Source organism: Miscanthus floridulus, chromosome 11 (genome assembly GCF_019320115.1).
Source record: "Miscanthus floridulus cultivar M001 chromosome 11, ASM1932011v1, whole genome shotgun sequence".
In the NCBI taxonomy this organism is placed as follows: Eukaryota; Viridiplantae; Streptophyta; class Magnoliopsida; order Poales; family Poaceae; genus Miscanthus; species Miscanthus floridulus.
Window position 1 is genome coordinate 52,559,636 of NC_089590.1, and position 24,744 is coordinate 52,584,379.

Here is a 24,744-nt window from a genome sequence, read left to right on the forward strand (position 1 = left end):
TCATGACCGTGGCTAGAAGATATCTTATCAAACTTTATGAACTGGCCAACCTGAGCAACTATAGGCATGAAACCCTCCACCAGCATAATCCTGGGCAACTTCCCCTCTGACAAGGCTTGCTCGGTGAAGATCCATTAGAAAGAGTCCATGCACGGCTCCATCCCAAAAAAGGCCTCGTAGATGAATCCAGCGCGCCACCTCCTTCGATAGAAGCCGCCCCTTCTCAGGCAAAGATGACCAACACCGCCTCGGGCAGCCTCTAGCTCAAAATTGCGCTCTAGATTCACAAAGGGATCTATGAGTTCTCCCCCTCGCTTACCCTCTCTCTCACTTAGTAACCGCCACGGCATACAAACACTCTTGGTGAGAAGGAAGAAGGAGCAGAGGCAATAGTTGGATAATAGGCAAAGGACTGCGATGAGAAACCCTCTCCCTTCCCCTATTTAAGGAGGAAATGCAGCAGCTGAAGAAGGGCAAAGGATCAGGGTGATAAACTCTCTCCCTTCCCCCATTCAATGCGGATGAGAAATGATGGGACGCACCCTGATCGATGGGACGCGCACTGACCGACGGAACAGTGCCCGGTCAGACGAGATGTGGCCTGGGTATGGCCCACCTCTACTGCATGTTGGGCGCAAGAACTAAAGCGCCACCATGCGCAGGCGGCCCTCCACCTTCCCAGGCAGGACTTGGAAAAGCCCAACTATGGGATCTCCACCCAAGAGAGACCATTGGGCTTCCTAAGTCAATCGAACGGCTCAGGAAAACGCCAAGAGACAGGTAAGGAGCAAAGGGACGCCCCATGTGGGCCATGCTGACTCCATCATGAACGACGAGCATGGGTCCTGGTCAAACATTTCTGATTGAAGATCTTCAAACCTTGTCGCTCGAGTCATCAAGGTAACGTTATTGACCCCCGCTCTTTCTTTATAATCATTTATACATTCATACACGCATTCATTCCATACGCCCGCGCCCCCCGAACGATTCTACCCGAATCGCTCAGGGGCTCGAGAACTAAGGCATCACACATGTGGCTAAATGCATCACAACGCTCTGTGTTGTGTCACGAAGCGGCAGTTGTCTCATTCAACATGAGCAACGACCGACCGGGGTACTAAGGCTGGCCCACGAAGGGCTCAAGGCCGCCTCACGTCAAACAGAGCCTGGAGAGAAAAACACAGATAAGCCACGTGCGGCCCTTGCCCAGTCTACCCCAAAACAGATAGGGTCATCTCAACATTCTCGTTCGATCCTAAACCTCTGCCAAACCCACAAAATCTCCATCGAGAGGAGGCCAGCGGGCCACCCGGGTCGGTCTCCGGAATGACCCAGACATCTACAGGGTTGTAGGTAAAGGAGCAGTAGAATGTCACAAGAGGGCTATGTCAACCCTATCACGAACAACAGACCCAGATTCCACTCGGTCATACCCGTTAGCGAGCTCACCGAGCGCATCACTCGAGCCCAAGCGATCAAGGCAATCGACAAAGCTTAGCCCCTCTAGTTGTGAGAAACCAAGGACGGGGTAACACACAAAACACAAAACCGACCCCTACCATGATCAACGGGGCACAAGGGCTCAAGACACCCAAAACTAACTGCCTCGACTGCACGAGCTGCACCGACGCCAGGATTCGTGAGCTCCGTCTTGTCTGATCCCAAAACTAAATGCCTCGACTACGCGGGCTGCACTAACGCTGGGATCCACGAGATCTGTCTCACTTGATCTCTAAAACTAACTGCCTCGGCTGCATAGACTGCACCGATGCCAGGATCCACAAGCTCTGTCTTGCCTAATCCCTAAAACTAACTGCCTTGGCTATGTGGGCTGCACCGACGTCAGGATCCACGAGCTTTGGCTTGCCCGATCCCTAAACTAACTGTCTTGACTAAAATGCACGCACACACGCCCGCTGATAAAAACCCCTAGGCGATCCTGCCCGAATCGCCTGGGGGCTTAGGGCTATACCCGTGGGTGCGCTCGCGCGCTCCCGCTGACGAAACGAAAACTCCCCCCACTGGCAAACACAAAAAAACCTAGACAATTCTGCCCGAATCGCCCGGGGGCTCGGGGCGCTCGCCCGCACCCGCCGCCGAGACAAAAATCCCCCAAACAATTCTACCCGAATCGTCCAGGGGCTCAAGGGCTCCTGTCGAGTTTATAAACCTGGGGTCCCTCATGGACCAGCTTCCCAACAAAGGCTCAGCCCAACAGACAATATTGCAAGCAACGCGCAACTCATGGGCCGACCTAAATACCTAGACGACAGGCCAAAAGGACGATCCAATCTCCGACCGGAAGGCCTGGCCGAGAAGGAACGACATCGCTTCCGACTCCGGCCCACCTCTCTGACCGGAGCGCTCGCTTCGGTCTCCAGCCCGCCTTCGGATGGCCTCTCCGACCGGAAGGCCTGGCCAAAACACCACTTTCGACTCTGACCCGCTTCTCCGACTGAAAATGCATCGAATCTCTGCTTACAGCTCCTCTCCAACTAGCGCTATCAGAGCCGACTGGGACCAACCGACCGAGGACGCCCGCTCGGTAAGGACCAGGAAACAGACAGAAAAAGTAAGGCAACGCACTCAAGTCAACCGCAATACCGAGGACCGTACCCTGTACACCTGCAGCTAAGTACCCTGCGACCTCCCTAACATGACAGAACCCAAGCAGTATTATAGGCGCTGATATTTTTCCCTATAGTGTTGTGGGCGCCATCAACTCCCATACCAGACAAATACGATAAGACTCCCCCACGTGCCTCTGAGGCGTCGACAGTGTTGTGGGCACCGGTATTTACTGTACCAGGCGAATATGGTAAACCCCCTTACATGCCTCTGTGTATCAACAGTGTGACAGGCACCGACATCTGCCATACCTAAAGAAGACGATGCAACCTCCCACGTGTATCTGACATTAAACAGTATTATGGCCGCCTACCATCATCTCGTACGCGTCGGCGTGGGTAGTAAGACTTAGCAGCATACATACTCTCTCCCTCTCACTTGTAAGGCCATCCCCTTTATCTATAAAAGGGGATACGCTCTCTCCCAAAAGACAGTTCATTCAAATCGATCAAGTTCACTAGTACACAACAACAGAACCATCAGGTTCAAACCTCGAGCACACGCTCGAACACACAACACATAGCGGAGCTCCCGTCACTCTCGGCCTCTCTGACCAGAGTCCGATCGGACCTCTTGTACCTCTATCTTTCTCATTCTCGTTTGTAACCCCACTGCAAACTTCGAGCACCTGAGCTCAGGAATAAAGTTACCGACCGACTCAAACTAAACATAGGGCACGTTGCCTAAACCAGTATAAATCCTATATTATTGAGTGCTAGGGCACCTCCGATCATAACATACGGCAAAACTACAAATATTTACATGTTGGTCATTTTCTGTAGCGACAAGGATCTTCTAAAAGATGTGATCAAAGGGATCAAATAATTCTTCTCTTCCACTCATATATATGAAGGTGTAAACGACACAGTTATTGTGCTAATTCCAAAAAAACAAAGATTACAGACCAATATGAGCATGAGACGTGAGTTTAATTCAAAGACAATGAACCAATTAAGACTCTTATCTCTAATTTATTATGTACGGCTATTTTATTATTGTAAAACCGGCTTGAACTCTTGTACTTCCAAGAATAGCGTAACACTTTGGAAGAGATTGCAATGGATGAAAATTTGAAGGAAAAAAATCACTTTTTAATATTGGATATAGATAATGCATAGATGATGTTAACTAGTCTATCATTTAGGGCAGTCCCAATAAAAAAAACTAGTAGTTTCTATAACATATGATACCGCATCAAAAAAAGTACTGCTTTCCAACTCATGGTTTTTATGAGTAATAACTATTTTTTCTTTCTCTCTCCTAACTCTATCTTTTCCTCCAATGGGAGTGCGACACGAGCTCCCTAGAAACTGGTGGTTTCTCCCCAATAGCGATTTCATGGTTTCTTGATGCATTGGGTCAAGAGTAGAAATGGTTTCTTCATGAAGAAACCATTTCTATGATTTTTGCTCTCTTTCTTCATTAATTACGTTGCCATGTCAGCATTTTACCTACGTAGCAAGTCATTTAATAAGGATAGAAACCATCGTTGGGACTGCCCTTAGCGCTAATGTTTTCTTTTACCGCTGCGTTCTTTCTCAGTAGCGTCGTACGAATTTATGCATTCGCCACTCCCAACATCTTGCAATCTGACCTTATCTCGTTCCTGGTCCTTTTTTTTTCGTGGCTTCAATTTGGATTTCTCCGTTCCAAACAGAAACAGCCAATTCCAATTTCCAAACAGGCACCCTCGTGTCTAGTCGAATCGTGATTAGCAAAACCGCCCGTTTGGCTGGGGACAGATTACGGGTACCGAACAGCCGGGTTCCACCACCAACCCAACCGCGGGGGAAAGGGGGAAACCCTAGGGCCCGGAGCAGCGCTTGGGAACCGCGGCACGCGCGGCGTCGACGCCGTTGAGCTCGAGGCGACCGGCGGCTCGCGGCCCCGCCGCTGTGGCTTCTTCTGGTTCCTGCGGGCTCAGCGCGGAGGTAACTACAACTTGCTCCCACCTTTGCCTTGTCCCTGCTCTTGCGGCCCCCGCCGTTTAGGTCGCCTTCCGGTCGGGTTTGAATCCGCTGGGACTACATTCAGGTGGGTTAGTGCGACTCGATCCGGTGAGTCTCCGGATTCGACGCGGTGATGCTGATAAGCGTTTGCTGTCGAGGCGGCCGCTAGCTCTGTGCTCGTTGGTGATGTCGAATCTGTGGTTGCTGGATGTGGTTTTGTTCGCGCGGCATATACAACTTGTTCGATTAGCTTCGTCTCGGGCTTATGAATTGGACGCGTCTGTTCATGTGGATCTCTCTCTGTTGCTGATCAGTAGCAGGTGGAGTAAGATTTGTGCTTGGACGCTTCCAACGCATTGGTTGCCTATGCTGCTCGACTCTATTCGTTCCTGTGATCTGAATTTCTGTCTTACTGAAACTTAATCTTCTTAAGAAAGCAGCAATACTTGCTTATATCTCTCTTTTGGTTGGGGTCTTGAGTGTTTTGGTGAGTATATCAGCTCGTACGCACTCACGAATGAAATGGAAGCGAGTATCAATGTGCTTATGTGTTCATCAATCATCAGAAAGCGAGTATCAATGTGCTTATGTGTTCATCAATCATCAGAACACTAGAATTTTCATCTATTCTATGGTCGATTTGTTGGCAGCATAGTACAGAGCAACTTGCTCAAGCTTCCCTCCTATCAACATACTAGCTAGTCCTTGCAGCCACATGGCTTGTCGTGCTGCTGCCGTAGCTTCCATAAACCCAGCATCGCATGATGGAAGTGCGTCCTTTTAGGTTTAACTTTCCATAGCATCATGCAGGCAATGCTAAATGTATGGTCTATAGAATGTTAGTAGGTTCTGGATGAGACATCAGTTGAAGATAACCTTTTCTTTTGTACATTTTTGTTCACCGTATGTAAATGTATGGCATGGGAAAAGATATGCTAACATCACACTCTGTCATGCACTCATGCTTCCTTCGCTTTTAGCATGAATGAATAGTTATATTTGTATGTTTCTTTCTCTGCTAGAGAATACTGTTAGGTTCTGGTTTATATGTTAGCTGTCTTGGTACCAATAGAACTGACTTATTCCAACAAGAATGCCATGTAACCAGCCATTGACTTGATATAGAAGTGTTACGGTTCAATTGTGCTTGTGTTAGAATTTCAGTACTGAATTGAATGTGGGTCTTTTCTTTGTCTTTAGCATTTTATCCATTTTAGTTTTAGCTCCCTCATGGCCTCGTCAGAGAAATACAATAGATGTTTTCTGACCTATTGCACTTTTCTTTATAGGCCTATTGCAGGGTTAAATGGCAAATAGAGCAAGATGGATGATGAAGTACGAAAAGGGTCTTGTTGATATACTTCATGAGAACAATAATTCACATTATCGTACCCCAAACGGTTGGAGAACAGAGGGGTGGAGGAAAATTGTTAGGGAGTTCACTGTAAGGTACCCTGAAGCAAAGTTTAGTAAATCGCAAATCCAGGAACATGAGACTCAATTGAAGAAAGACTATAAGGTGATAAAATCTGTCCTCCAACGTGATGGTGTCTCATGGGACCAGAGTGCATCCATGGTTAGAACAACAGATGAAATCTGGGATGAGATAATTGAGGTGAGGGCTTAGTTCTTCTACTCTTATCACATATATATGCAACTGAGGTAACTTAAAATTCTTTTAAATTTTGTAGGATATGCCCAAGGCACGGAAGTACCAAAGCAAGAGCTTTCCATTGCTTGACTCACTTGAGCTGTTATTTGATGGTGAACACTTCCATCCACCTCATCGGGCACACATGCATAACCACACTACCTACAGCTGGAAAAGGCTGAGGAGAAGAACTGTGCTATACACTGATACCTTTTGTTTTACTAAAATAAATATGTTACTGTGATAGGTCCTATTCCTGAAGGGGGACAGAAATCGCCTTCCAGCATACCTCAGAATGTTGGTGGAAATGTTGACGATGGAGGCAACAATATCAGCACAGTCCCAGGCTTGTCTGAAAGACCTAGTGGTAACACTAGCGTTAATGAGGCATGGAATAATATCAGCCTACTTCAGCAAACAGCATTAGGACCCCAAGGTATAGACGATCTCGACATGCTGCAAAATCGTGATGAAGAGGTGCTGGAACGACTACAGCATGGTGCGGACCCAAGGCCACAAAGAGCAGATGAACAGGCACAGTCAAGTTCTTGTGTAGAACTGCAGAGAGACAGGCGCAAGAAGCGGAAGGTCCCAGACATCCAGCAGATCATGGAGACCTATTTGAATTTCAGAATGAAGCAAGCTCGCGTCAAAGAACAAAGAGCAAAGGATGCTGATCAGTTCACGATTTCAAGCTGTATCAAGGCTCTGCACACCATGGCCGATGTGTCAGACGAGGTCAAGGTATTAGCCTCTGATGTTTTCAAGGATGCTGAGAACAGGGAGATCTTTCTCTCCTATGAACCCAGGCTGCGCACCTTGTGGCTCAAGAGGGAAGTTGGCAAGCTACTCTCCTGATAGTGGTCTTAGGTTGGTCCGTTGGTGTCGAGAAGTGGCAGCGCTTGCTTGTTCTTGTTTGTTGTGTCAGTCAGAATTCGATTCTGAAGGGAGCCATTGAAGGCATAGGCTTCATTAACAAACTCTATTAGTAACTTTTACTTGTGCCATGTGCAGTACGTCACTATGCTTCCTGAGATGTAGTCATTCAAGACCAATGATGTGCTTGCGCCGTGTAGTGCTTCCAAAACTTTGCATCTGTGCCAATACACTGTTGAAAAATGCGACAGAGTGCTTGTTTCTTGACAGCAGAGATTTGGGATTGCTCTCCCATTTTACTCGAGAAAAGAACCAAGGAATTATGTCCCAGAACGATAACTGAGCGTCACTAGGAGTAGGAGAGGTAAAACCACCATGATACCTGCCAGATAACAATGCAGATTAATGGACTGCAAACCATTCGCCCAAGATTTGCATTTTGAAGCTCATATGAATGAGAACAAGATTGCAAGAACAGGCGGGCGATGGCAATAATATTTTTCCCCACATGCTCTTTAGGCCCCCTTTAGGTCCTGTTTGTATGTAAAATATTTTTATAGTATTGAAGAAATGCTACGATTTTACAAAGCACTTTGGTTTTCAAATGCTACAGGGTGTTTTAGATATAACAAATCTTGTTAGTCTCTAAACCCATAGTTTTGTCAAAACTAGTCTTTTAAAAGTTGTAAAAACTCCACCCGTGACCTTTTTTTAAAAAAAAAAAAAATCATAGCTTTGTATCTCTTTGGCTTATAAAACCATAGTTCTGTGATACCACAATCTGTAGAGCCACTCACTACAATATCTTTCTCAAGCACAAAGATGATTAGCCAATTTAATCGGATCTGCTGAGACGAGAGCCATTCCATCATTCTAACAAATTGCTGCAAGGTCTGTCCGATCTACCTTGAGAAACGCAGGTGCCCACTCAGTTCATACCCGCATCAAGGAAAACACACCTGATAAAAATGGTTCAAGATTTGCAATGAATGAAAGAACCAATAGGTTACTCTCTCCATCCCAAATTATAAGTAATTCCAACTTTTTTGAAGAATCGAAGTATCTCAAGTTTGACCAAAATTACATCAAATAGTGTCGGAATGACTTATAATTTGGGACGAAGGAAGTACTTCACTGTTGGCAGCAACCAGGATTCCAGGACAAGCAGACACAAACATTCACAAACGAGACACAGCCCAGGGTGATGATACTTGAAAGAAACAGAGCCAACACATGTGTTCATAAAATTTTTAAGACACTTTTCACTCAATACAAACATAGTTAAGGCTAAATTTAAGTCTTATATAATATCTTCAAGATAAAACACTTTTCACTCAGTACAAAAACCATAGCTAGGGCTAAATTGAAGGCTTCTATGTCATTCACTAAACTAGAATCTCTTCTCCAGCTAAATCAAATGGCCATGACAGCACCAAGCAAAGCTTTGAACTTTGAAGTTTTGTACCTCAAATCATGTGAGTCCACCAAACAAATTCTAGGTCTGCCAAATAAGTCAACAATTCAACATACAGGGACACTAGGTTTGATAGACACTGAATACAAAATAAATTGAAAAGCACAATTAGAAATTTATAATGCATATATGTAGCTGAACATGAATTATGGTGTCCAGACACAAAATCTCCATGCACACAAGGGCAAGCTAAAAAGAGTCAGACCAGGGGGGGACGTCCACCTGATTTTGCCCTTAAGTTTGTGCCAGCCTTCGAACCTGGACTGGTATGACAGGGGTTTCTCAATACCCAGACTTCAACATATACCCGGACTTCAACAGACTTCAACAGTCTAACCAGTGTAACTCGGGAGAAGTTGGCAATGGCAACACCATGCCAAGCTCACATGTAGAAAGCTTGAACTGACAGTGTAATATGAGGTTAACAGGTAACAAGTTCCTTTGATTGCCCTTCAGTCAGAAATAATCACTTTGTTGTTGTTGTCCTCAGTCAGCAATTTTAAGATTTGGTTGCATATTACTTTTTATAAGTTCAAATATTTTGAAATGATGCACACAGATTTGTTCTGAAATTTAGTTTAGAAGAAGTATAAAAAAAAGGGCGTACCCAGTGCAGAGAGCTCCCGCTCCGTGCGGGGTCTGGGGAAGGGTGTTAGTGGCAAGCCTTACCCTCGCCTGTGCAATGCGAGGAGACCGCGACTCGAACCCGGGACCTTCCGGTCACAGGCGGTAAGACTCTACCGCTTGCACCAGGCCCGCCCTTCTTTAGAAGTATACTGTTGCTATATTCAACATATTAATGCAACAGGAAGTACTAGTCAAAGCTGAATTCTGGAGACCATGTTGATACCCAAAGTCACTAGTCAAATGGATAAGACATAAGGTTCATGGTTAGATACATGGATATACACAAAATACACAATGAACTAGAAGATCAGGCTAAGGAAGAAAAGACATAATATAATACCAACTTACAATATGATTCCATCCCTTCTTGCCTTTAGCAGAATAATAAGAACACGAAGACTGGTAAGTAGCAGTGAAATGTCAACTAAGATCAGCTCCATTTTAATGCTATGTGCAAAAGATCAGGCCCATAGTAAAAGTAGAGAAGCCCAACAAACAAACAATGCACAGTACTAGAACGTACACTCAGCAGATCAAATCAAGTACAACCAACAGATAAAGAGCATAGATAATAAATCCAAAACAAAGAATGAGATTGCAAATACCTAAATTTAATGTCTACCATTAAATAAACAACAGTTACCGCTCAAGTGCTCATATACTTATAGATATAAGGACATAACAGTCACCTTATATGGCATATATTATCTCACAAACTGTAAGCAACAAACAGTCCTCTCCAGCAACATATGCATCACATGCAACGGGAACAGTCTAAAAAAGCTGAGTTTCTGGACAAGTCTATATGGATTCAGCACCTATTCCAATATTCACATTTCTTTATATCAAAAGCAGACGATACGCAAAAAACGAGCATATCTGACAGTAACATGCAATGGGTAGAGCTACAACATAGAACTAGTATAACCCTGGCAGTCTAGTAACTTGGACCCATGCTACAAGAACGGGATAGCTGCTTTTCCATCTCTCGTCGAGTCCCAACTGCTGCTTTTGCGCCACCTCCACCGCCTTCTGCTGCAGAAACTGTGTTGTATTGCTTCCTGCAACCTGGGCAGCGCCCATCTTCCAACTTGATCCTGTTGTGGCAGAAGAGGCACATGTGAAACCCACAAGGGCAGGGGCAGAAGCTCGAATCCGTCGGGTCAAGATCATCGCAGCAAATGGGGCATGACAGCGGCAATGAAAGAATTCCCTGCTGTACAGCACTCATTCCCATCTCCGGCCAGCGGTTACCAATGCTTGCTGGGAAGCTGGCCTGCTTGGATATGCTGGGTAAGCTCTGTGGTCGAAATATGTCATCTGGTGCCCAAGCCCTTGTCTTGCTTCGAATCGGTTCTGGTCTCGCTGCATGGGCAGGTGCTGCAGTGGTCAGAGCTGGTGGGGGTGTCGGCGTGGGACCTGAACTCTGGTTACAAGAACTGTCATCGACATAAAGCGCATCAGCAGCCATTTCCCAATCATCGAAGACCTCACTCTCATCCTCAGGGCCGCCTGAATCCTCCTCAGCATCACTCACACTCCTTGAGCTGGACCATACACTGCTTCCACTGCTGAGGCTGCGGCCACCACCATTGCCAGAGAACCCCTTCCTCTGAGGGCAGTCACCACCTTGGGACTTGTCTGAGCCTGGGGAGTCAAGGCCACTGCCGTCTACCTCAAGGCCAGCAGCACCAGCCTCCTCCCTGTCGTCCGGATCACTACCCCTTGATCTGGAATCAACCCGGCGACGAGGAAGTGGAGGGTGCGGGGAAGCAAGGATGGGTGAGCCAGCATTTGAACCTGCTCCTGTTGGCGAAGTTGCAACCATGGCATCATTGCCTGGACCAATCCAAAACGAAAGAATATATCAGATTTTAAACGAATCCACAACAAAAACACAAACATAACTTTACAGCTAAATCACCCCAATCAACAAAAAGATATATATCATTCAGAAGCAGCACCTGAAAAACAAAAAAAATCCAGAACGATGTCTCAGAGAAGATCATAACGTACTTCTCACAGAACAGATCATAACTTGTATATAAAACCTTGATCCGACACATGGAGAGATCAACGACGCATGGAGAGATCAACTCCCGCATACACACCACTGCCACTGACGAATCCCCAATACAAAGACCGAAATCCCCAAAATCACAAACACATATTGATACAACGCACAGACCAGGCATGAGATCAGACCTTGCCCCTTGGACAGAAACTGCCCGCGGCGCGTCTCGCGCTTGCTCTGCTTCAGCTTCGCCGCCGAGCGGTTCCCCTGCAAGGCGCACCCCGGAGAAAAAAACACAGAACTCAGATCAGATCAGCAAGCGGCGGAATCAAATCAAATCCAAACCAACCGGGAACCCCTCGCCCCGAATCGAACCAGAGAGATCATCCCGACCCCAACCCCAAAGGCCAACAACCCCTCTTACCCTCTTCTTCTTGGCGTCGCGCGTGGCGGCCGCCGATGCGGGCGATGCGGCGTCGCTGTTCCCCATCACGCCTTTGTGGTGAGTGGCGGCGGCGGAGTGCTGCGCGGCTGCCGGCCGGGACGGGCTCGTCGACGCGCGTGCGCTAGAGGGGAGCGAGGGGACGGGGGAGCAGGAGGAGCGAGAAAACCCTAAAAAGCGATGCGGCGAGCGGCGAAAGGGAGGCGGAACGATGGGTGGATAGATAACACGCACACGAGGGCGGGGCGGAGTTAATGGAGAGAGAGGACGAAAGGGAGACGAAATCTGTTGGGCCTTTTCGTTTGGCGTCCATTGCAGTTTTATTGATCCACAGCGGCGCCAGGCAAATGACGGGATTACCCTCCGCTAAGGGTTCCAACAAAAACCCTCAAATTTTGTCTCCCTATATTCCTTCAAATTCTCCCTATATTCCTTCAAATTCAAATGAGAGTCCTTGACCATATGTCATCCTCTGTTTCTCGGCGCACTCTAACCAATCTTCTAAATTTTACCTACTTTACACTTTGTTGCCACGAGCTCTGTTCATTGTTCCTATTTGTCAGCTTTATAAAAAAGAGAGAAAGGAGTAGAGGGAAGGATGAGGAGCTCCTACATCTAAGGTTCATAAGAGAGAAATGAGAGTCCCTCATCCATCAGAGCTTGAATAGTGACTTGATTGGAGAGATTTTTCATGTGTTTGAGTTCAAAAAAATAGGACAAAGGCTCAAGTAGGAGCTTAGTTGGAGTTGCTTTGAGGCCTTATTCGTTTCATCCCTAAAACCAGAGAATTGGTTTGGGTTAGAGGGGATTGGAAACGATTTTGACGAGTAGGGGATTTAACCTCTCAACCCCCTGTCTTGAGAGAAAACGAACAAAGGGACGGTGGCGTCGGATCGAGTCCATCAAATCTATGAGTGTTGAGTTTCAAAAAAATTCTATAAGTGATGCTGCATTTTTTTAATCTTTACTGGCAGATGTACACGCGCGTTGCAATGGAATCTAATACTATAAAAGTTAGACTCTGTATCATCCCTAGACGTGAGTTTTCAGCGTAGTTCATGAGTTCTGGTCACGTACGAGATACAAAGGGCGTGACCCAATAATATTGGAAATGGATCTTATATCTATCATCGCTAGTCGCAAGTTATTCTAACTCATATGAGTATGGGTCATAAGTTCAGATCAAATAAAAAGACGGGACGAAAGAAAATCTCCACTTAGGTAGAGGTGGATGAAAAAATGGAATGAAATATTGGCTAAGATAGAAAAAACTCTCTATTATTAAGATAACTAGGGGAAGGTGGATGAAAAAAGATAAAATTTTAGGTCTTAAATATTATAGTTATATCTATCTATCTATCTATATCTCTTATAATCCTAAATCCCACTAACAATCTATCTTCACATGCAAGCTATCCACTTCAGCAGTCCACTAACATATATAATATAACTCACTAACACATATATTTATGATATCCATGTCATCGAGACAAATCATCCTTGTGACTTACGTTTAGCATATATAATACAACTCACTAACACATATATTCAGCATGCCACGTCATTCCTTTATATAAGTAGCTGTATATAGTCTAATTTTATTATAAGTCATCTAAACTTCTCGTACCAACACACGGCATATGCTTCAAGATTACTCTTTTGTGTTGGCTCGTGGTGAACCCTGTTTTTCTCGTTGTTTTTATGAGAAAAAAGGCGTGGTAACGTGCGCCGCGATTGCGACGTCGCGGGCCGTTGCGACCATCCGTTGGTAGATGGCTAGCGCCGAGGATTTTGAGAAGAGTATCGATTCCGAAGGGGACGTGAGTCGGAGAAGGTGCTAGAAGGTTCAGGTCCTGCTCCACACGTGATTAAGCGACGTCAGAGCTTATATCTGATATTTTTTTTAAACGTAAAGAGCTTATATCTGAATATAGGAGGAGGAAAGGACTAAAGGAGTAGCAGATATTTTTGTTCTGTTGATGAAGGGTTATCTTTTCCTATGGTCAAGAAAGATGGAGATGCAGGCTTCTCGAGCAAGGTTTGTGAAGATACACTGTGCCTGTCATGATGAACATGAATATGAATATCTTTTTTTTTTTGAACACATGAATATGAATATCTGAAAGTACAAGATGCCATTTGTAATCTATAAGGCTTCGATGAACAGTGCGAGTGTCAGTGAGAAGGGAGGGAGGAGAGAGAAAACCGGCTTCGTGCTACAGTATTGCTACAGTATAGTTATCAGATAAGCCGTGCCAAACGGGCCTGCCGACGTTTGCTCCCGCTGGTGCTCTACCTCTGCATCAACGTGGCATCAAAGGCACGTGAAAATGGGTTCCATTATCGGACCCTACAACCTCATAATTCTGGAAGGCAGCATGCCCTTCCCTGCAGGAAATTTCTGTGCTCCTACATCAGGACAGCCAGACAGGAGAAAGTGGCGAGTATCACCCATTAAGATTTTCCTTTCGATGATCGCCCATTAAATTGATGCAACAGAATCAAGTGGCCAAGAACCAAACCAGCAGCTACAGAAGATCAATCATGAATGATGCTAGTTGATCGTCAGGAATGCAGGAACGCGTGGACGAATGCTTAAGAAATCAGAGATGATTGTGATACTGTCTTGGGTTCTGACATCCTTTATGTCCCCTACCATTTACATGCGCTCCTTCGTGTTTTGTCATGACTCACAAGGACTCTGCAAAATGCATTTCCCTGATTATCCGAAGGCAATATTTAAATTAGCAGTTAAAAGAAATAGCAGCCATGCCAAACAATGTATCACGAGGAGAAAAGTATAGGGTAAACTGGATGCGGCCATAACAAACAATGCATCACACGAGAAAAGTAACAGGGTGAATTGGATTTGCAACTGAACCTGGAGAAGTGTTCGCTCCACCACAGCACCATGTCTAATCTGCTCATAAATAGTGTACCCAGTGCAGAGAGCTCCCGCTTTGTGCGGGGTCTGGAGAAGGGTGTCAGTGGCAAACCTTACCCTCGCCTGTGTAATGCGAGGAGACCGCGACTCGAACCCGAGACCTTCCGGTCACAGGCGGTAAGACTCTACCGCTTGCACCAGGCCCGCCCTTCTGCCCATAAATAGTGTAAATAGTAAAAAAAAACTTGAACTTATTCAACGCTACTTTTCAGCCATGGAACAGTGTTTTCCTCTCACAACATTTCAGCATAAGCATCAGCATAAGCTAAATTTCAGCATAAGCGAACAGGATGAATGAAACAGATAAGGAAGCTATGAGGGTTACAGATAGAATATTAAAAAAATTAGACCCACGGGCAGAACGAAGTTACCTTATCATAAGCAATCGTGTACACAATTTCAGATATGTGTCATTCTTTTGCAACTGACAACTGTAGCAACATAATACTAGCTCAGTACTTCTTGCAGAAAACTGCAATAGTGACACTGGCACCATAATCATGACAAAAATGTAGCAATCAGTACTTCTTACAGCAAACTGCAATAGTGACACTGACACTATGATCATGGCCAAATAATATCGACCAGTGTGCTTCTTCAGCCTGCATCATAGCGAAATCTACTACCTTGCATCTACTATGCCACAGCCAGCCTGGCACACAGGTCTATTATGTGCACAATCACAACTTTAACCGAGCAATTTCCACTTCTATTTAAATTAGCAGTTTGTGCATTCTCCAAAATGCAGAACGGTCACCTGTTTTATGGCCTTATAATGTAAGCTATCACATATATTGCTTCCGAGACAGTTAGCCATTTGGCCTCAAATCCCGACAATCTTACTTATGCCATTCAAATCATCCATATGCCCAGATCTTCCAAGCATTTACCTAAGATTAGTGCTAACAAACAAATAGTTTCATCCATCAGCAAATTTGTACTTCTGTCTATGAGACCACTATCTGTTTTGCAAAAGAATGTAATTATGAGTACAGAAAGAGCATAACTGAAATTGAAGTCACCCACAATAATCAACTGCACTCCAACCTACACCTTTTTGAACTCCATGATTCTTCATCGTTTCTCTTAGTTTCTCTATCTCATCCCATTTTTTAGCACTGCCATAAGAATTAGATATTAAAATGTAATATCCCTCATTTTCTGGGTCAGAAGCAAATGCCTTTTTTGCAATCCTTAAACCCATCTCAAAGTTGTCATGCAATTTGCAGGCACTAAGCAAAGTTCCCCATATCCCGCCATCAGGTTCTACTGGCATGGCTAAAACCATATCTTCTGCTTCTTGGAGATGCCCAGATTTCCCAAGGAGATCCACCATGCAGGCGTAATGCTTCAGGTTAGGCTCAAGTGAGTATTTTCCCATTCTTGTGAACAGCTTCCTGCCCTCCTCAAGAAGCCCTGAATGGCAGCAAGCAGATAGAATAGCAAGAAAGGTGACACCATTAGGCTTAATACTTCCTCCTTCCATCTTACCAAATAATTCTAATGCTTGTTTTGCTTCCCCATGCATCCCGTACCCTGATATCATAACATTCCATGCAACAACATCATGTTGAAGCATAGAATCAAAAATCCTTCTTGCAATTCCAAGCTGCCCACATTTAGCATACATGTCCATAAGTGCTGTGTTGATTGATACATCGTAGTCCCGCCCCATTTCTTTAACGTAAGAATGTATCTTCTCTCCACGTTCCAATGCAACCAAGTTTGCACAAGCTGAAATGACAGTGATCAAGGTTGTTGAGTTGGGTGTCAAGCCTTCAGTGAGCATTTGATCATACAGTGACACCGCAGCATTTGAATGTCCCAGATGAGCATAGCAAGATATCAGTGTATTCCATGTGACAACATCCCCCTTCAGTTTGGCCAGGCCAAATATTTTGCATGCATGATCAAACTTTCCGCACCTCCCATACATGCCAATTAAAACATTTGCAACTGATGAATCCTCATCAAGCAAGTGCTTGATTGAATAACAGTGTGCTGATCGACCTAGTCTTAGTTCCACTAGCCGTGAGCAAGAAGAGATTGCAGAAACCAAGCTGTTGATACCACACAGGAATTCATACTTATCTCTGAACTGCATCTCACGATACAGCTCCAAGCATTTGACATCACATCCAGCTTTGCAATATGCTACAATCATCAAGTTCCATGAGTCCGCATCTTGTTGACGCAACAATCTAAAAACTCTGCCTGCATTGTCCACCAATTCAAATTTTCCATACATTGATATCAAAGCATTTCCAACCAAAACACTATCTCCAAAGTTTCTCTTGGTTATAACCGCATGGAATGCCTTCCCTCCGTGTACATTGCCACTGTTACCCAACCCAGAGAGCAGACAACTAACGAGAACCTCATCTGGCTGCAATCCTGACTCCCTCATCTCCTGGAACAACTCCATAGCCTCCCTAATAAGCCCTCTCCCGCAGTATATTCCAATCAAACTTGTCCAGGAAACCACGTCTTTCTCTGGCAATAAAGTGCATGCACCCTCAGTGCTTTGACACTTCGAGTACATAGAGAAGAGGGCAGAAATTACCAAGGGGTAATCGCCAACCCCGACCTTCACTACATACCCGTGCAAGCATCCACCAGAGTTCAGCTCATCTAGCACCCCGCACGCCACCAAGCCACTCTCCATCGTCCGTGAGTTTGGCCTCGCCTCGCCATCACCTGCAAGCCTGACCATCTCTACCAGGTAGCGCAACCCATCCCCACTCTCCCCGTTCCGCAGACACCCTGATACCACCGCGGTCCACGCGACCACATCCCTCTCGGCCATTTCCTTGAACACCTTCACGGCGTCTCCGACGACGCCGCACCTAGCGTACATGTACACCAGAGAAGATGCGACGGCGAAGGGAACCGCCATCGCCTACGAGGAGGCCGTACCTGACGCAGTACGCGTGCACGGAGGCGCCGACGCCGAGCGCGCCGAGCTCGGAGGCGGCGGAGGCGGCGAGCGGCGCGGTGAAGGGGGAAGGACGCGCGCCAGAGGCGAGCATGCGGCGGTGGGCGGCGAGCGCGGCCACGAAGTCGGAGGCGCAGTGGTGGGTGCGGATGAGGGAGTTCCAGAGGAATGCGTCGGGACGAGGAGAAGCCGAGAAGGCGAGCGCCGCGAGCCCGGGGCGCCCCGCGGAGGAGTAGGCGGAGACGAGCTTTGCGGCGAGGTCGGGGCGTTGGTAGAGGCCCGAGGTGACGGCGAGCGCGTGGACGCGAAGTAGCTCGGGCACCGGCGAGGGAGACGGCGACGAGAGGAAGCGGTAGAGGATGGCAAGAGGGGTCGCGGCTTGGGGCGGCGGCATTTGATCGCGCGTTCGAATACTTCAGCCGCCGTGCACACTGCACTTTAGCCAGAATTCAGAAACTGGTGCTCAGCCTCAGATAAGAAAAAGAATTCGGAAACGAGTCACGTACTCACAATGACATAGTCTACTCATACGTGGACTTCGATTCAAAGTAATGTATTTTGATAATTTGATAGCGTCCGGACGTCTGGAGAGAAGCGCCCGTGCGGACACACGCACCTCCTCTGTCACGTGCCTGACCCCATCCCCGGCCCTGGCTCGCCACGCCTCATCCCTGTGCCGCATGACTCTCTATCTCAGAGATATGAAATAGGTGGATGTAACGTACGGCTCACTTGAAATATGTGTGTGAAACATATGTAAAATTTAGATAAAACACTTACGGCTTGCAAACATGAAAACATTTATTGCAACGTACCTTAGTTGTTTACCCTGTTATCATGTTTAGTTCTGTGTCGTTGTGTAAGCATGTTAGGCCAGTTCATCTGGTTAGGTTTGTGAGTCCTCTGCTTCCTCTGTTCCCCTTGTACCTCTAGTTCGGTTTGTAATTCTTGTTTTAGAATGAATCACAATCAAATGCGCTTCGCTTACTCCATGCTCTCCTGGAACGTTCGTGGCCTCGGCCAATCTGAAAAATGTGATGCTGTCCGTGATGTAATCTCAATCTCGCACCCTCACATTGTGTCTTCAGGAAACGAAGCTTGACACCCTGACCCCCGTCAAGAGCAGATTTTCCCTTCCTCCCCCTCTTACCGATTTCCTCACTGTCCCAGCAACAGGATCCCATGGCGGCTTGATCTCCGCAGGGACACCTCTGCTGGGCACCTACACCCTCACCATCCCCTTCTCTTCTACCACCACTAACTACACCTTCCGTCTGACCAATGTCTATGCCCCCTCTAACCACAGCGAAACTGGCGCCTTCCTATCTGAACTCAGACACATCCATCCTCCCCAGGAATACGCCTGGGTGACCATTGGAGACTACAACCTGACCCGCTCCCCCGCTGATAAGAACACACGGGTTTCAATTGGTCGTTGGCCAACAGGTTCAATGGTCTCATCGTCTCTATGAGGACTATATTCTCCAGCTCCTCCCAAAGTTTGATGTACTCCGCGATAAGTTGCTGGCTCAAATTGTGGTCAATGTCAACCGTCCTATTTTTCCTCCTGCTATGCTTGTGCAGCGCCGGAAAGCGCACAGCCAGTGTCTCGCCATTCAGCCAGCGCGAGTTCCACGAGGATGCCGTTTTGCCATTTCCCAGCTCACAGTGGCTGCACTGAACATTGCTGGGTCTTCATCAGAAACCGGCACCTACAAGCCCTCCCGTGGCCTTTGCCGGTTGTCCCATGCGAACCACAGCCATATCTTAGTCTTAGCCTCTTATGGATCGACTAAAGCACTCCAGGAAGTTAATAATGAATCCTCGTGAAACATATTTAAAGTGTAAAATAATACGTATTAGCAGTCTCAAGATTATCCAATTATCATTATTATTATTGCAATCTTCCAGGTGCAACTACACACCACTGCGAAACTTCGAATGATAAGAGTGCAGACTAACAACCCATGCTAATAGTACTCTTCAGTCCTGAATTCTATAGTAGTGCAAGCAGCAAGCATTTTGCCATCAAAGAGCTTTTATTGACGAGCACTGTACTGTACATAAGCTTCTGTCCATGAACAGGACTGATGCTGTCTTCAGTTAATGATGCGCTCCATTCTCCTGGAATGGATGCCCCTTCACAGCTTAGATGGAGGCTGGTACCATCCCCACGGTTCATCCGAGCAATACTTGGTGACTTGCTTCACGGTCATATAGTTATCAAGGCCCCTGAAAGTAGTGGAGGCAATTCAGATGATGCAACTTACAAAACCTTTGCTTAGGGAGTATAATAGCTACAATTTGTGCAATCTTTTGACATTGCAGCCAAGACTCACCATTCTCCGAGCTCCCGACCAAAACCGCTCCGCTTGTTCCCTCCCCAAGGAGCTTGGACGAAGCATGGCTGCGAGCAATTTATCCAAATAATACCAGAGTGAAGAGCCTGCAGACGACAAATTTTACATGTGTTATGGTATCAAATACTTCCATCAAATTATAACTTTAACATCCTTGCAAGTAATCAGGAGGTGAAATCAATGTCCAGGTCATACTTCCACTTTCTGTTACCTTTGAAATGCGCTCGCACCTCTCTTCATCATTGGAGATCACCGCACCAGCTAAACCATAGCTGAAAAGAGTTTGTGAAGAAGGTGAATGAACAATATAAGCATCAAAGGCTCTTTTTTATTTTCTAGTCTTGAAAAATCAAGCAAAAATGACTCACTGAGTATCATTTGCAAGTTCCACAGCTTCACTCTCTGTCCTGAACTCTTTAACGCAGATGACTGGTCCAAAGACTTCCTCTCGCCAAATTTGCATTGACGTACTAATATCTGTTATAATTGTAGGTTCGAGAAAGAACCCTCTTCTGAGATGCTGCCAATTCATCAATGTAGCTTGGATCAATGGCTGAGAAACCAAAATCAGGCAATGAAATTAAGGATGCTTACCTGTGGTCGGGCACCTCCATACAGAATTGTGGCACCTTCACTTCTTGCAGTTGAGATGAACTTCTTTATCTTTTCATACTGAATTAAACAAGAGGATTTAAGATGTTCAGAGTTGGGGATGACACATGCAATTGGGTTATGTTCATAATGTTCTATGTTGATTTCAAAAATATAAATGAATAAAATCACTTTTTTTTGAAAGAGTGGTGTGCAAAGAATCATTTGCTAACAGTTTCTTGCTTTGGATATCATCGCTATTGGCCTGATTCCTGATTACTTATTTAATTTGGACATAATATCCTCATTGAAGTATTACATATATTAAAAAAAGGTAAGTACATGTCTGCAACAAAACTTCAACAAGTTTGATACGCTTCGTTTTACATCACCTGTCCTTCACTGACAACTGAACCCAGTCTGCAGCCTTCCTCCAGTGGATCTGAGACTTTTATATTCTTTGCCCATGCAACCAATCTATCCAAGAATTTCTTTGCAATTTTCTCCTGTATTAGAAATAACTTGGTGTGATGTCATGTATCAGAAGATGACTTGATCTGTCCAAAACAGCTAGAAGAAATACATACATGCAGCAGTAGACGAGAAGTAGCACTGCAGACTTCACCAGCATTTACGAAGATCCCAAACATGGCCCATTCAACAGCTGTTTTCAATCCAGTTATACCTTAGTACAGCTAACAAAACTTGCAATAAAATATGTAAAATTGACTTTTGTACTTCCATAATGTTATAAACCTTATGAATTGAGCTGAAAATAGATTGATTGTTGAAACATTAGATAAAATAAAATTAGGGGCATAGTGCAACATGAGGAAGAGACCTTTGTCAATGTCACCAATGTCATCAAAGACAATAAGAGGACTTTTGCCACCAAGCTCTAATGAAACAGGCTGTTGAAGATTACAATAAACAATGGAATAAGAATTCTGTGATACAGGTACATAATTTGAAGATTTCTTGCATCAACAGATCCACAATGATCATGTTGATGGAAAGTTCATTTAGGATGTGGAAATTTGCTGAGAACGGATGGCAGCTAAATATAGAGAAAAGAGAACAAACCTTAACCATTTGGGCAGCTGAAGTCATTATCCTCTTACCAGTTTCTGTACTTCCAGTAAAAGCAATCTACAACATGGACGCATAATTGTGATAAGTTTATGATCTGACAGTAATTATTTCAAATCAAGTGATGCTAAACAGCATATGTACTCATTGAGAAAGAGGTCTGATTGTCTTGACCTTATCCACATGGGGATGTGAGGATAATGGAGCACCAGCTTCAGGGCCCAGACCAGTAATTACGTTCAAGACACCTGGTGGTAGGCCTATTTCCATACATATTGCACCAAGCTCTAAGCAACTCCTGAATTTATAAAAGATTTTATTCCCAGCTCCCAGGATAAAACAACTGCTCAAGTAATAACTTAAAAAGCATCAAAGCCTTACACAGAAGCCAACTCTGAAGGCTTTAATACAGCTGTACACCCAGCAGCCAAGGCAGGTGCGACCTTCCAAGTTGCCATCAACAGAGGATAGTTCCTTCATTTACACAAGGAGAAAGATAAGGGGTTAGAATGATCATCGGATAAACTCATTGTTCATGTGCAAAGCACAAACATAAACGATAGTAGTTCTCCAAGCCTTTTAGGATGCATGTGAAGGTGCATGTGTGAGTGATGGTGTTAACATGTCCTTAACTTGTAGAGGGCTCAACAATTGAGAAATGAGCATAATAATGACTTAAAGGCTGGTATATGGCCCAAGGGGCTTGGAGAAGAAAAGGCACATTTCTAGCTGATCATGTTGTGCTTTTCTTGGATATAAGAGAGGTCGAAAGAACCAATTTCAGTTATCATGGAAGCAGCTACTAGCTTCAAATATGTTAAACTATGAAATACAAAAGAGAACAAATTTAAAATGCACTCGCATACAGATTAACAGTATTTGCTCTGATAGGAATCAGAATGTTCTCTTGTTTGACATGGATAAATGAAAGCATGTGGTAAAGATAGAAAATAAATAATCACTCTGGTCTAACCACATAACAACTGACCTTAAGAAGAAAATGAGACATGGAATGTAGAAACATTTTGTTACACTATAGAATCAGCATATGCTCATGAACTGAAAATCTAGAAGCATACAATGAAATGTTGGAAAACTTGTTGAATTAAGGTGCTTGAATGAAAGCAGATGTCATACCAAGGAGTGATCAGTCCAACAACCCCAATGGGTTCTTTAAGTACATATGACTTGAAGTTTTCCATAGGCAGAGAGATTGGTGAACGTTGCTTCCCATCTAAAGCTTCTGCCAGATCAGCATAGTACTCAAAGCATGCAGCGACATCATCCTAATATGAAATGTTAAAACATTGATTAAAACATATTGCATCTTCTTTCTCCAGACACAACGAACATCATAGTGCAAAATGCAAACTGAAGCTACCATGTCTGCACTTGCTTCATCCAGAGGCTTCCCAGAATCAAGTGTCTCCAGCAAAGCCAACTCAGATTTTCTATCTTTAATCTGCACCCAGAAACAAACATTTCAAGAAAATTACTGCCAGAAGAAACAACCGTGCCAATTAAGAAGAAAACAATGAGACGATTTCCTCATAATAACAGATGTCCATTTGGCCAACTTCTCCTATTGAGTTACACTGGTTAGACCTTTGAAGTCTGGGAATCAAATGGACAATGAAACCCCTGTCACTGGTCCAGGTTCAAAGGCTGGCACAAACTTCTTAAGAACAAAATCAGGGGGCGTCCCTCCCCCTGGTCGAGTCTTTTAACAGATGTCCATTCAAAATGCAGTAAACAGCATTAACTAGTAAGCCTTCCACATGCGCGCAGGAAGTAATCTTAAATGATGACAGTAAGATCCAATGCCCGATTGCTGATAGCTGAAATATAATCCATATTTTCCACTACTGAAAGACAATCTACAGACAATTTCAGTGTCATAGCATGGCACATAGCAGGAAAAATAGTCTATGATTGGAGCCTGCATTGTCACTATCCTGCTAGGCTGTTACTACCTCAAGAATTTAAGGCTTCTACTCTACAGTATGAGATTAGTAGACCAAGATTAAGGCTACTCTGCAGTATGAGATTAGTAGACCAAGATTAAGGTATCGGATATATAAAACTACAGCCATAGATGTTCATACGCAACAAACAATCAACCTAACCAAGAGGTGTAAAATGAAATCAGATACTGGCCAAATAAAAGAGGAGACATTCGACAATCAATCGCTCAACAGTCATCCATCTCGATCACGTTTTTGTTTTTCCCAGAAGCGATCTATGGACTCCAAAAAACACTAGGCAAGAGCAACCTTCCTAGTCGCCCCCAAAACTAACTCTGTTCACACACCAGCTAGATGTTCACGACTCTAACAGACTCGGGATATGGTTGTGAGTTGTGAAAGGACAAGGTTGGCACCTTGGCGGCGATCGCCCTGAGGAAGTTGGCGCGCACGGCCCCAGGGGCGCCCGACCAGTGCCTCCCGCCGTCGCGGGAGAACGCGTCCCGCGCCGCCGCGACCGCGATCTCCACGTCCTCCGCCGTGCCCGCCGGGATGTCGCCTTCGCCGATACCGATCAGTGGTCACCACCACCACAACAAAAAAGGTCGAGTTCAGTACGGTGCTAGGTAGGGTGCTGCAGGTACGCTGTCAAAGCGATCGGAGAGAAGGGGGAGCGCGGGCACGAACCGATGGTGGCCTCGGTGGCCGGGTTGACGACGGGGAGGCGGCGCCCGAGGCACGGCTCCCTCCAGGCCCCGCCAATGAAGAGGCCGCGCCGGGGGACCGTCTGCGGCGGCGCCATGGCGATGCGGTGGACTGGGGACGAGAGGACAGAGGAGTGACCTGCTGCCGCTGCCGCCGCCGCCTTTCAGGTTGGCCTGCGCCTGCCCTGCGGTGACTGTTTAGTGGCCGACCGGCAGCAGCTGCGCCGTGCTACTTTTTGATCTGGACTCCGCTCGCCGTGCTTTCTTTGCAATCGATCGATTATAAATTTATATATATATAATATCTTGGCGAAGAGGTGACCCGCCTGCCATGTGATGAAGGATATCTTGGCGCACGCGCACGTCGTCGCGTACGGGCACGGATGCCCCGCACCTCCGCCAGTCCACCACCCGTGCACGGTGGCACGGTGCACGGCTTCGATGGCCTTGTGAGTGGTGCGGAGCCCACCATGCACCAGCGTCGCCATCCCTCCGC

General features: G+C 45.7%; 4 protein-coding genes across 5 annotated transcripts; 1 reads left to right on the plus strand and 3 right to left on the minus strand.

Annotated features, from left to right (window-relative positions):
- The first annotated feature begins 4,380 nt into the window (after positions 1-4,380).
- LOC136493175 (uncharacterized) lies at positions 4,381-7,376 on the plus strand. 2 transcript variants are annotated; one of them, XM_066489226.1, is made up of 4 exons: positions 4,381-4,559; positions 5,867-6,192; positions 6,269-6,341; positions 6,476-7,376. In XM_066489226.1, the coding sequence occupies exons 2-4, from the start codon at positions 5,884-5,886 to the stop codon at positions 7,084-7,086; spliced, it is 993 nt and encodes a 330-aa protein (XP_066345323.1). In that variant the 5' UTR covers positions 4,381-4,559; positions 5,867-5,883; the 3' UTR covers positions 7,087-7,376. The 2 variants fall into 2 exon arrangements, with proteins under 2 accessions (XP_066345323.1, XP_066345324.1); XM_066489227.1 differs by lacking the exon at positions 4,381-4,559 and adding an exon at positions 4,673-4,897.
- A 2,453-nt stretch (positions 7,377-9,829) lies between these two features.
- Positions 9,830-11,934, minus strand: LOC136493100 (uncharacterized). The gene is made up of 3 exons (XM_066489144.1): positions 11,644-11,934; positions 11,411-11,486; positions 9,830-11,044 (listed from the first exon to the last, which is right to left on the minus strand). Exons 1-3 carry the CDS (start codon positions 11,707-11,709, stop codon positions 10,143-10,145), a joined length of 1,044 nt encoding a protein of 347 aa, XP_066345241.1. The 5' UTR covers positions 11,710-11,934; the 3' UTR covers positions 9,830-10,142.
- A 1,951-nt stretch (positions 11,935-13,885) lies between these two features.
- On the minus strand, positions 13,886-17,962 carry LOC136490736 (pentatricopeptide repeat-containing protein At4g39952, mitochondrial-like). The gene is given in 4 exon segments (XM_066486934.1): positions 13,886-14,362; positions 14,543-14,756; positions 14,977-17,489; positions 17,491-17,962. Coding segments are annotated over 2 exon segments (2,310 nt in total). The 5' UTR covers positions 17,935-17,962; the 3' UTR covers positions 13,886-14,362; positions 14,543-14,756; positions 14,977-15,623.
- A 1,437-nt stretch (positions 17,963-19,399) lies between these two features.
- LOC136490737 (aminoaldehyde dehydrogenase 2-like) lies at positions 19,400-24,526 on the minus strand. Its single transcript, XM_066486935.1, has 15 exons — positions 24,232-24,526; positions 23,961-24,103; positions 22,962-23,042; positions 22,718-22,866; positions 21,962-22,054; positions 21,755-21,878; positions 21,575-21,640; positions 21,333-21,402; positions 21,079-21,155; positions 20,884-20,997; positions 20,495-20,572; positions 20,269-20,420; positions 20,112-20,172; positions 19,880-19,986; positions 19,400-19,772 (listed from the first exon to the last, which is right to left on the minus strand). Exons 1-15 carry the CDS (start codon positions 24,344-24,346, stop codon positions 19,682-19,684), a joined length of 1,521 nt encoding a protein of 506 aa, XP_066343032.1. The 5' UTR covers positions 24,347-24,526; the 3' UTR covers positions 19,400-19,681.
- Between the last annotated feature and the right edge of the window lie 218 nt (positions 24,527-24,744).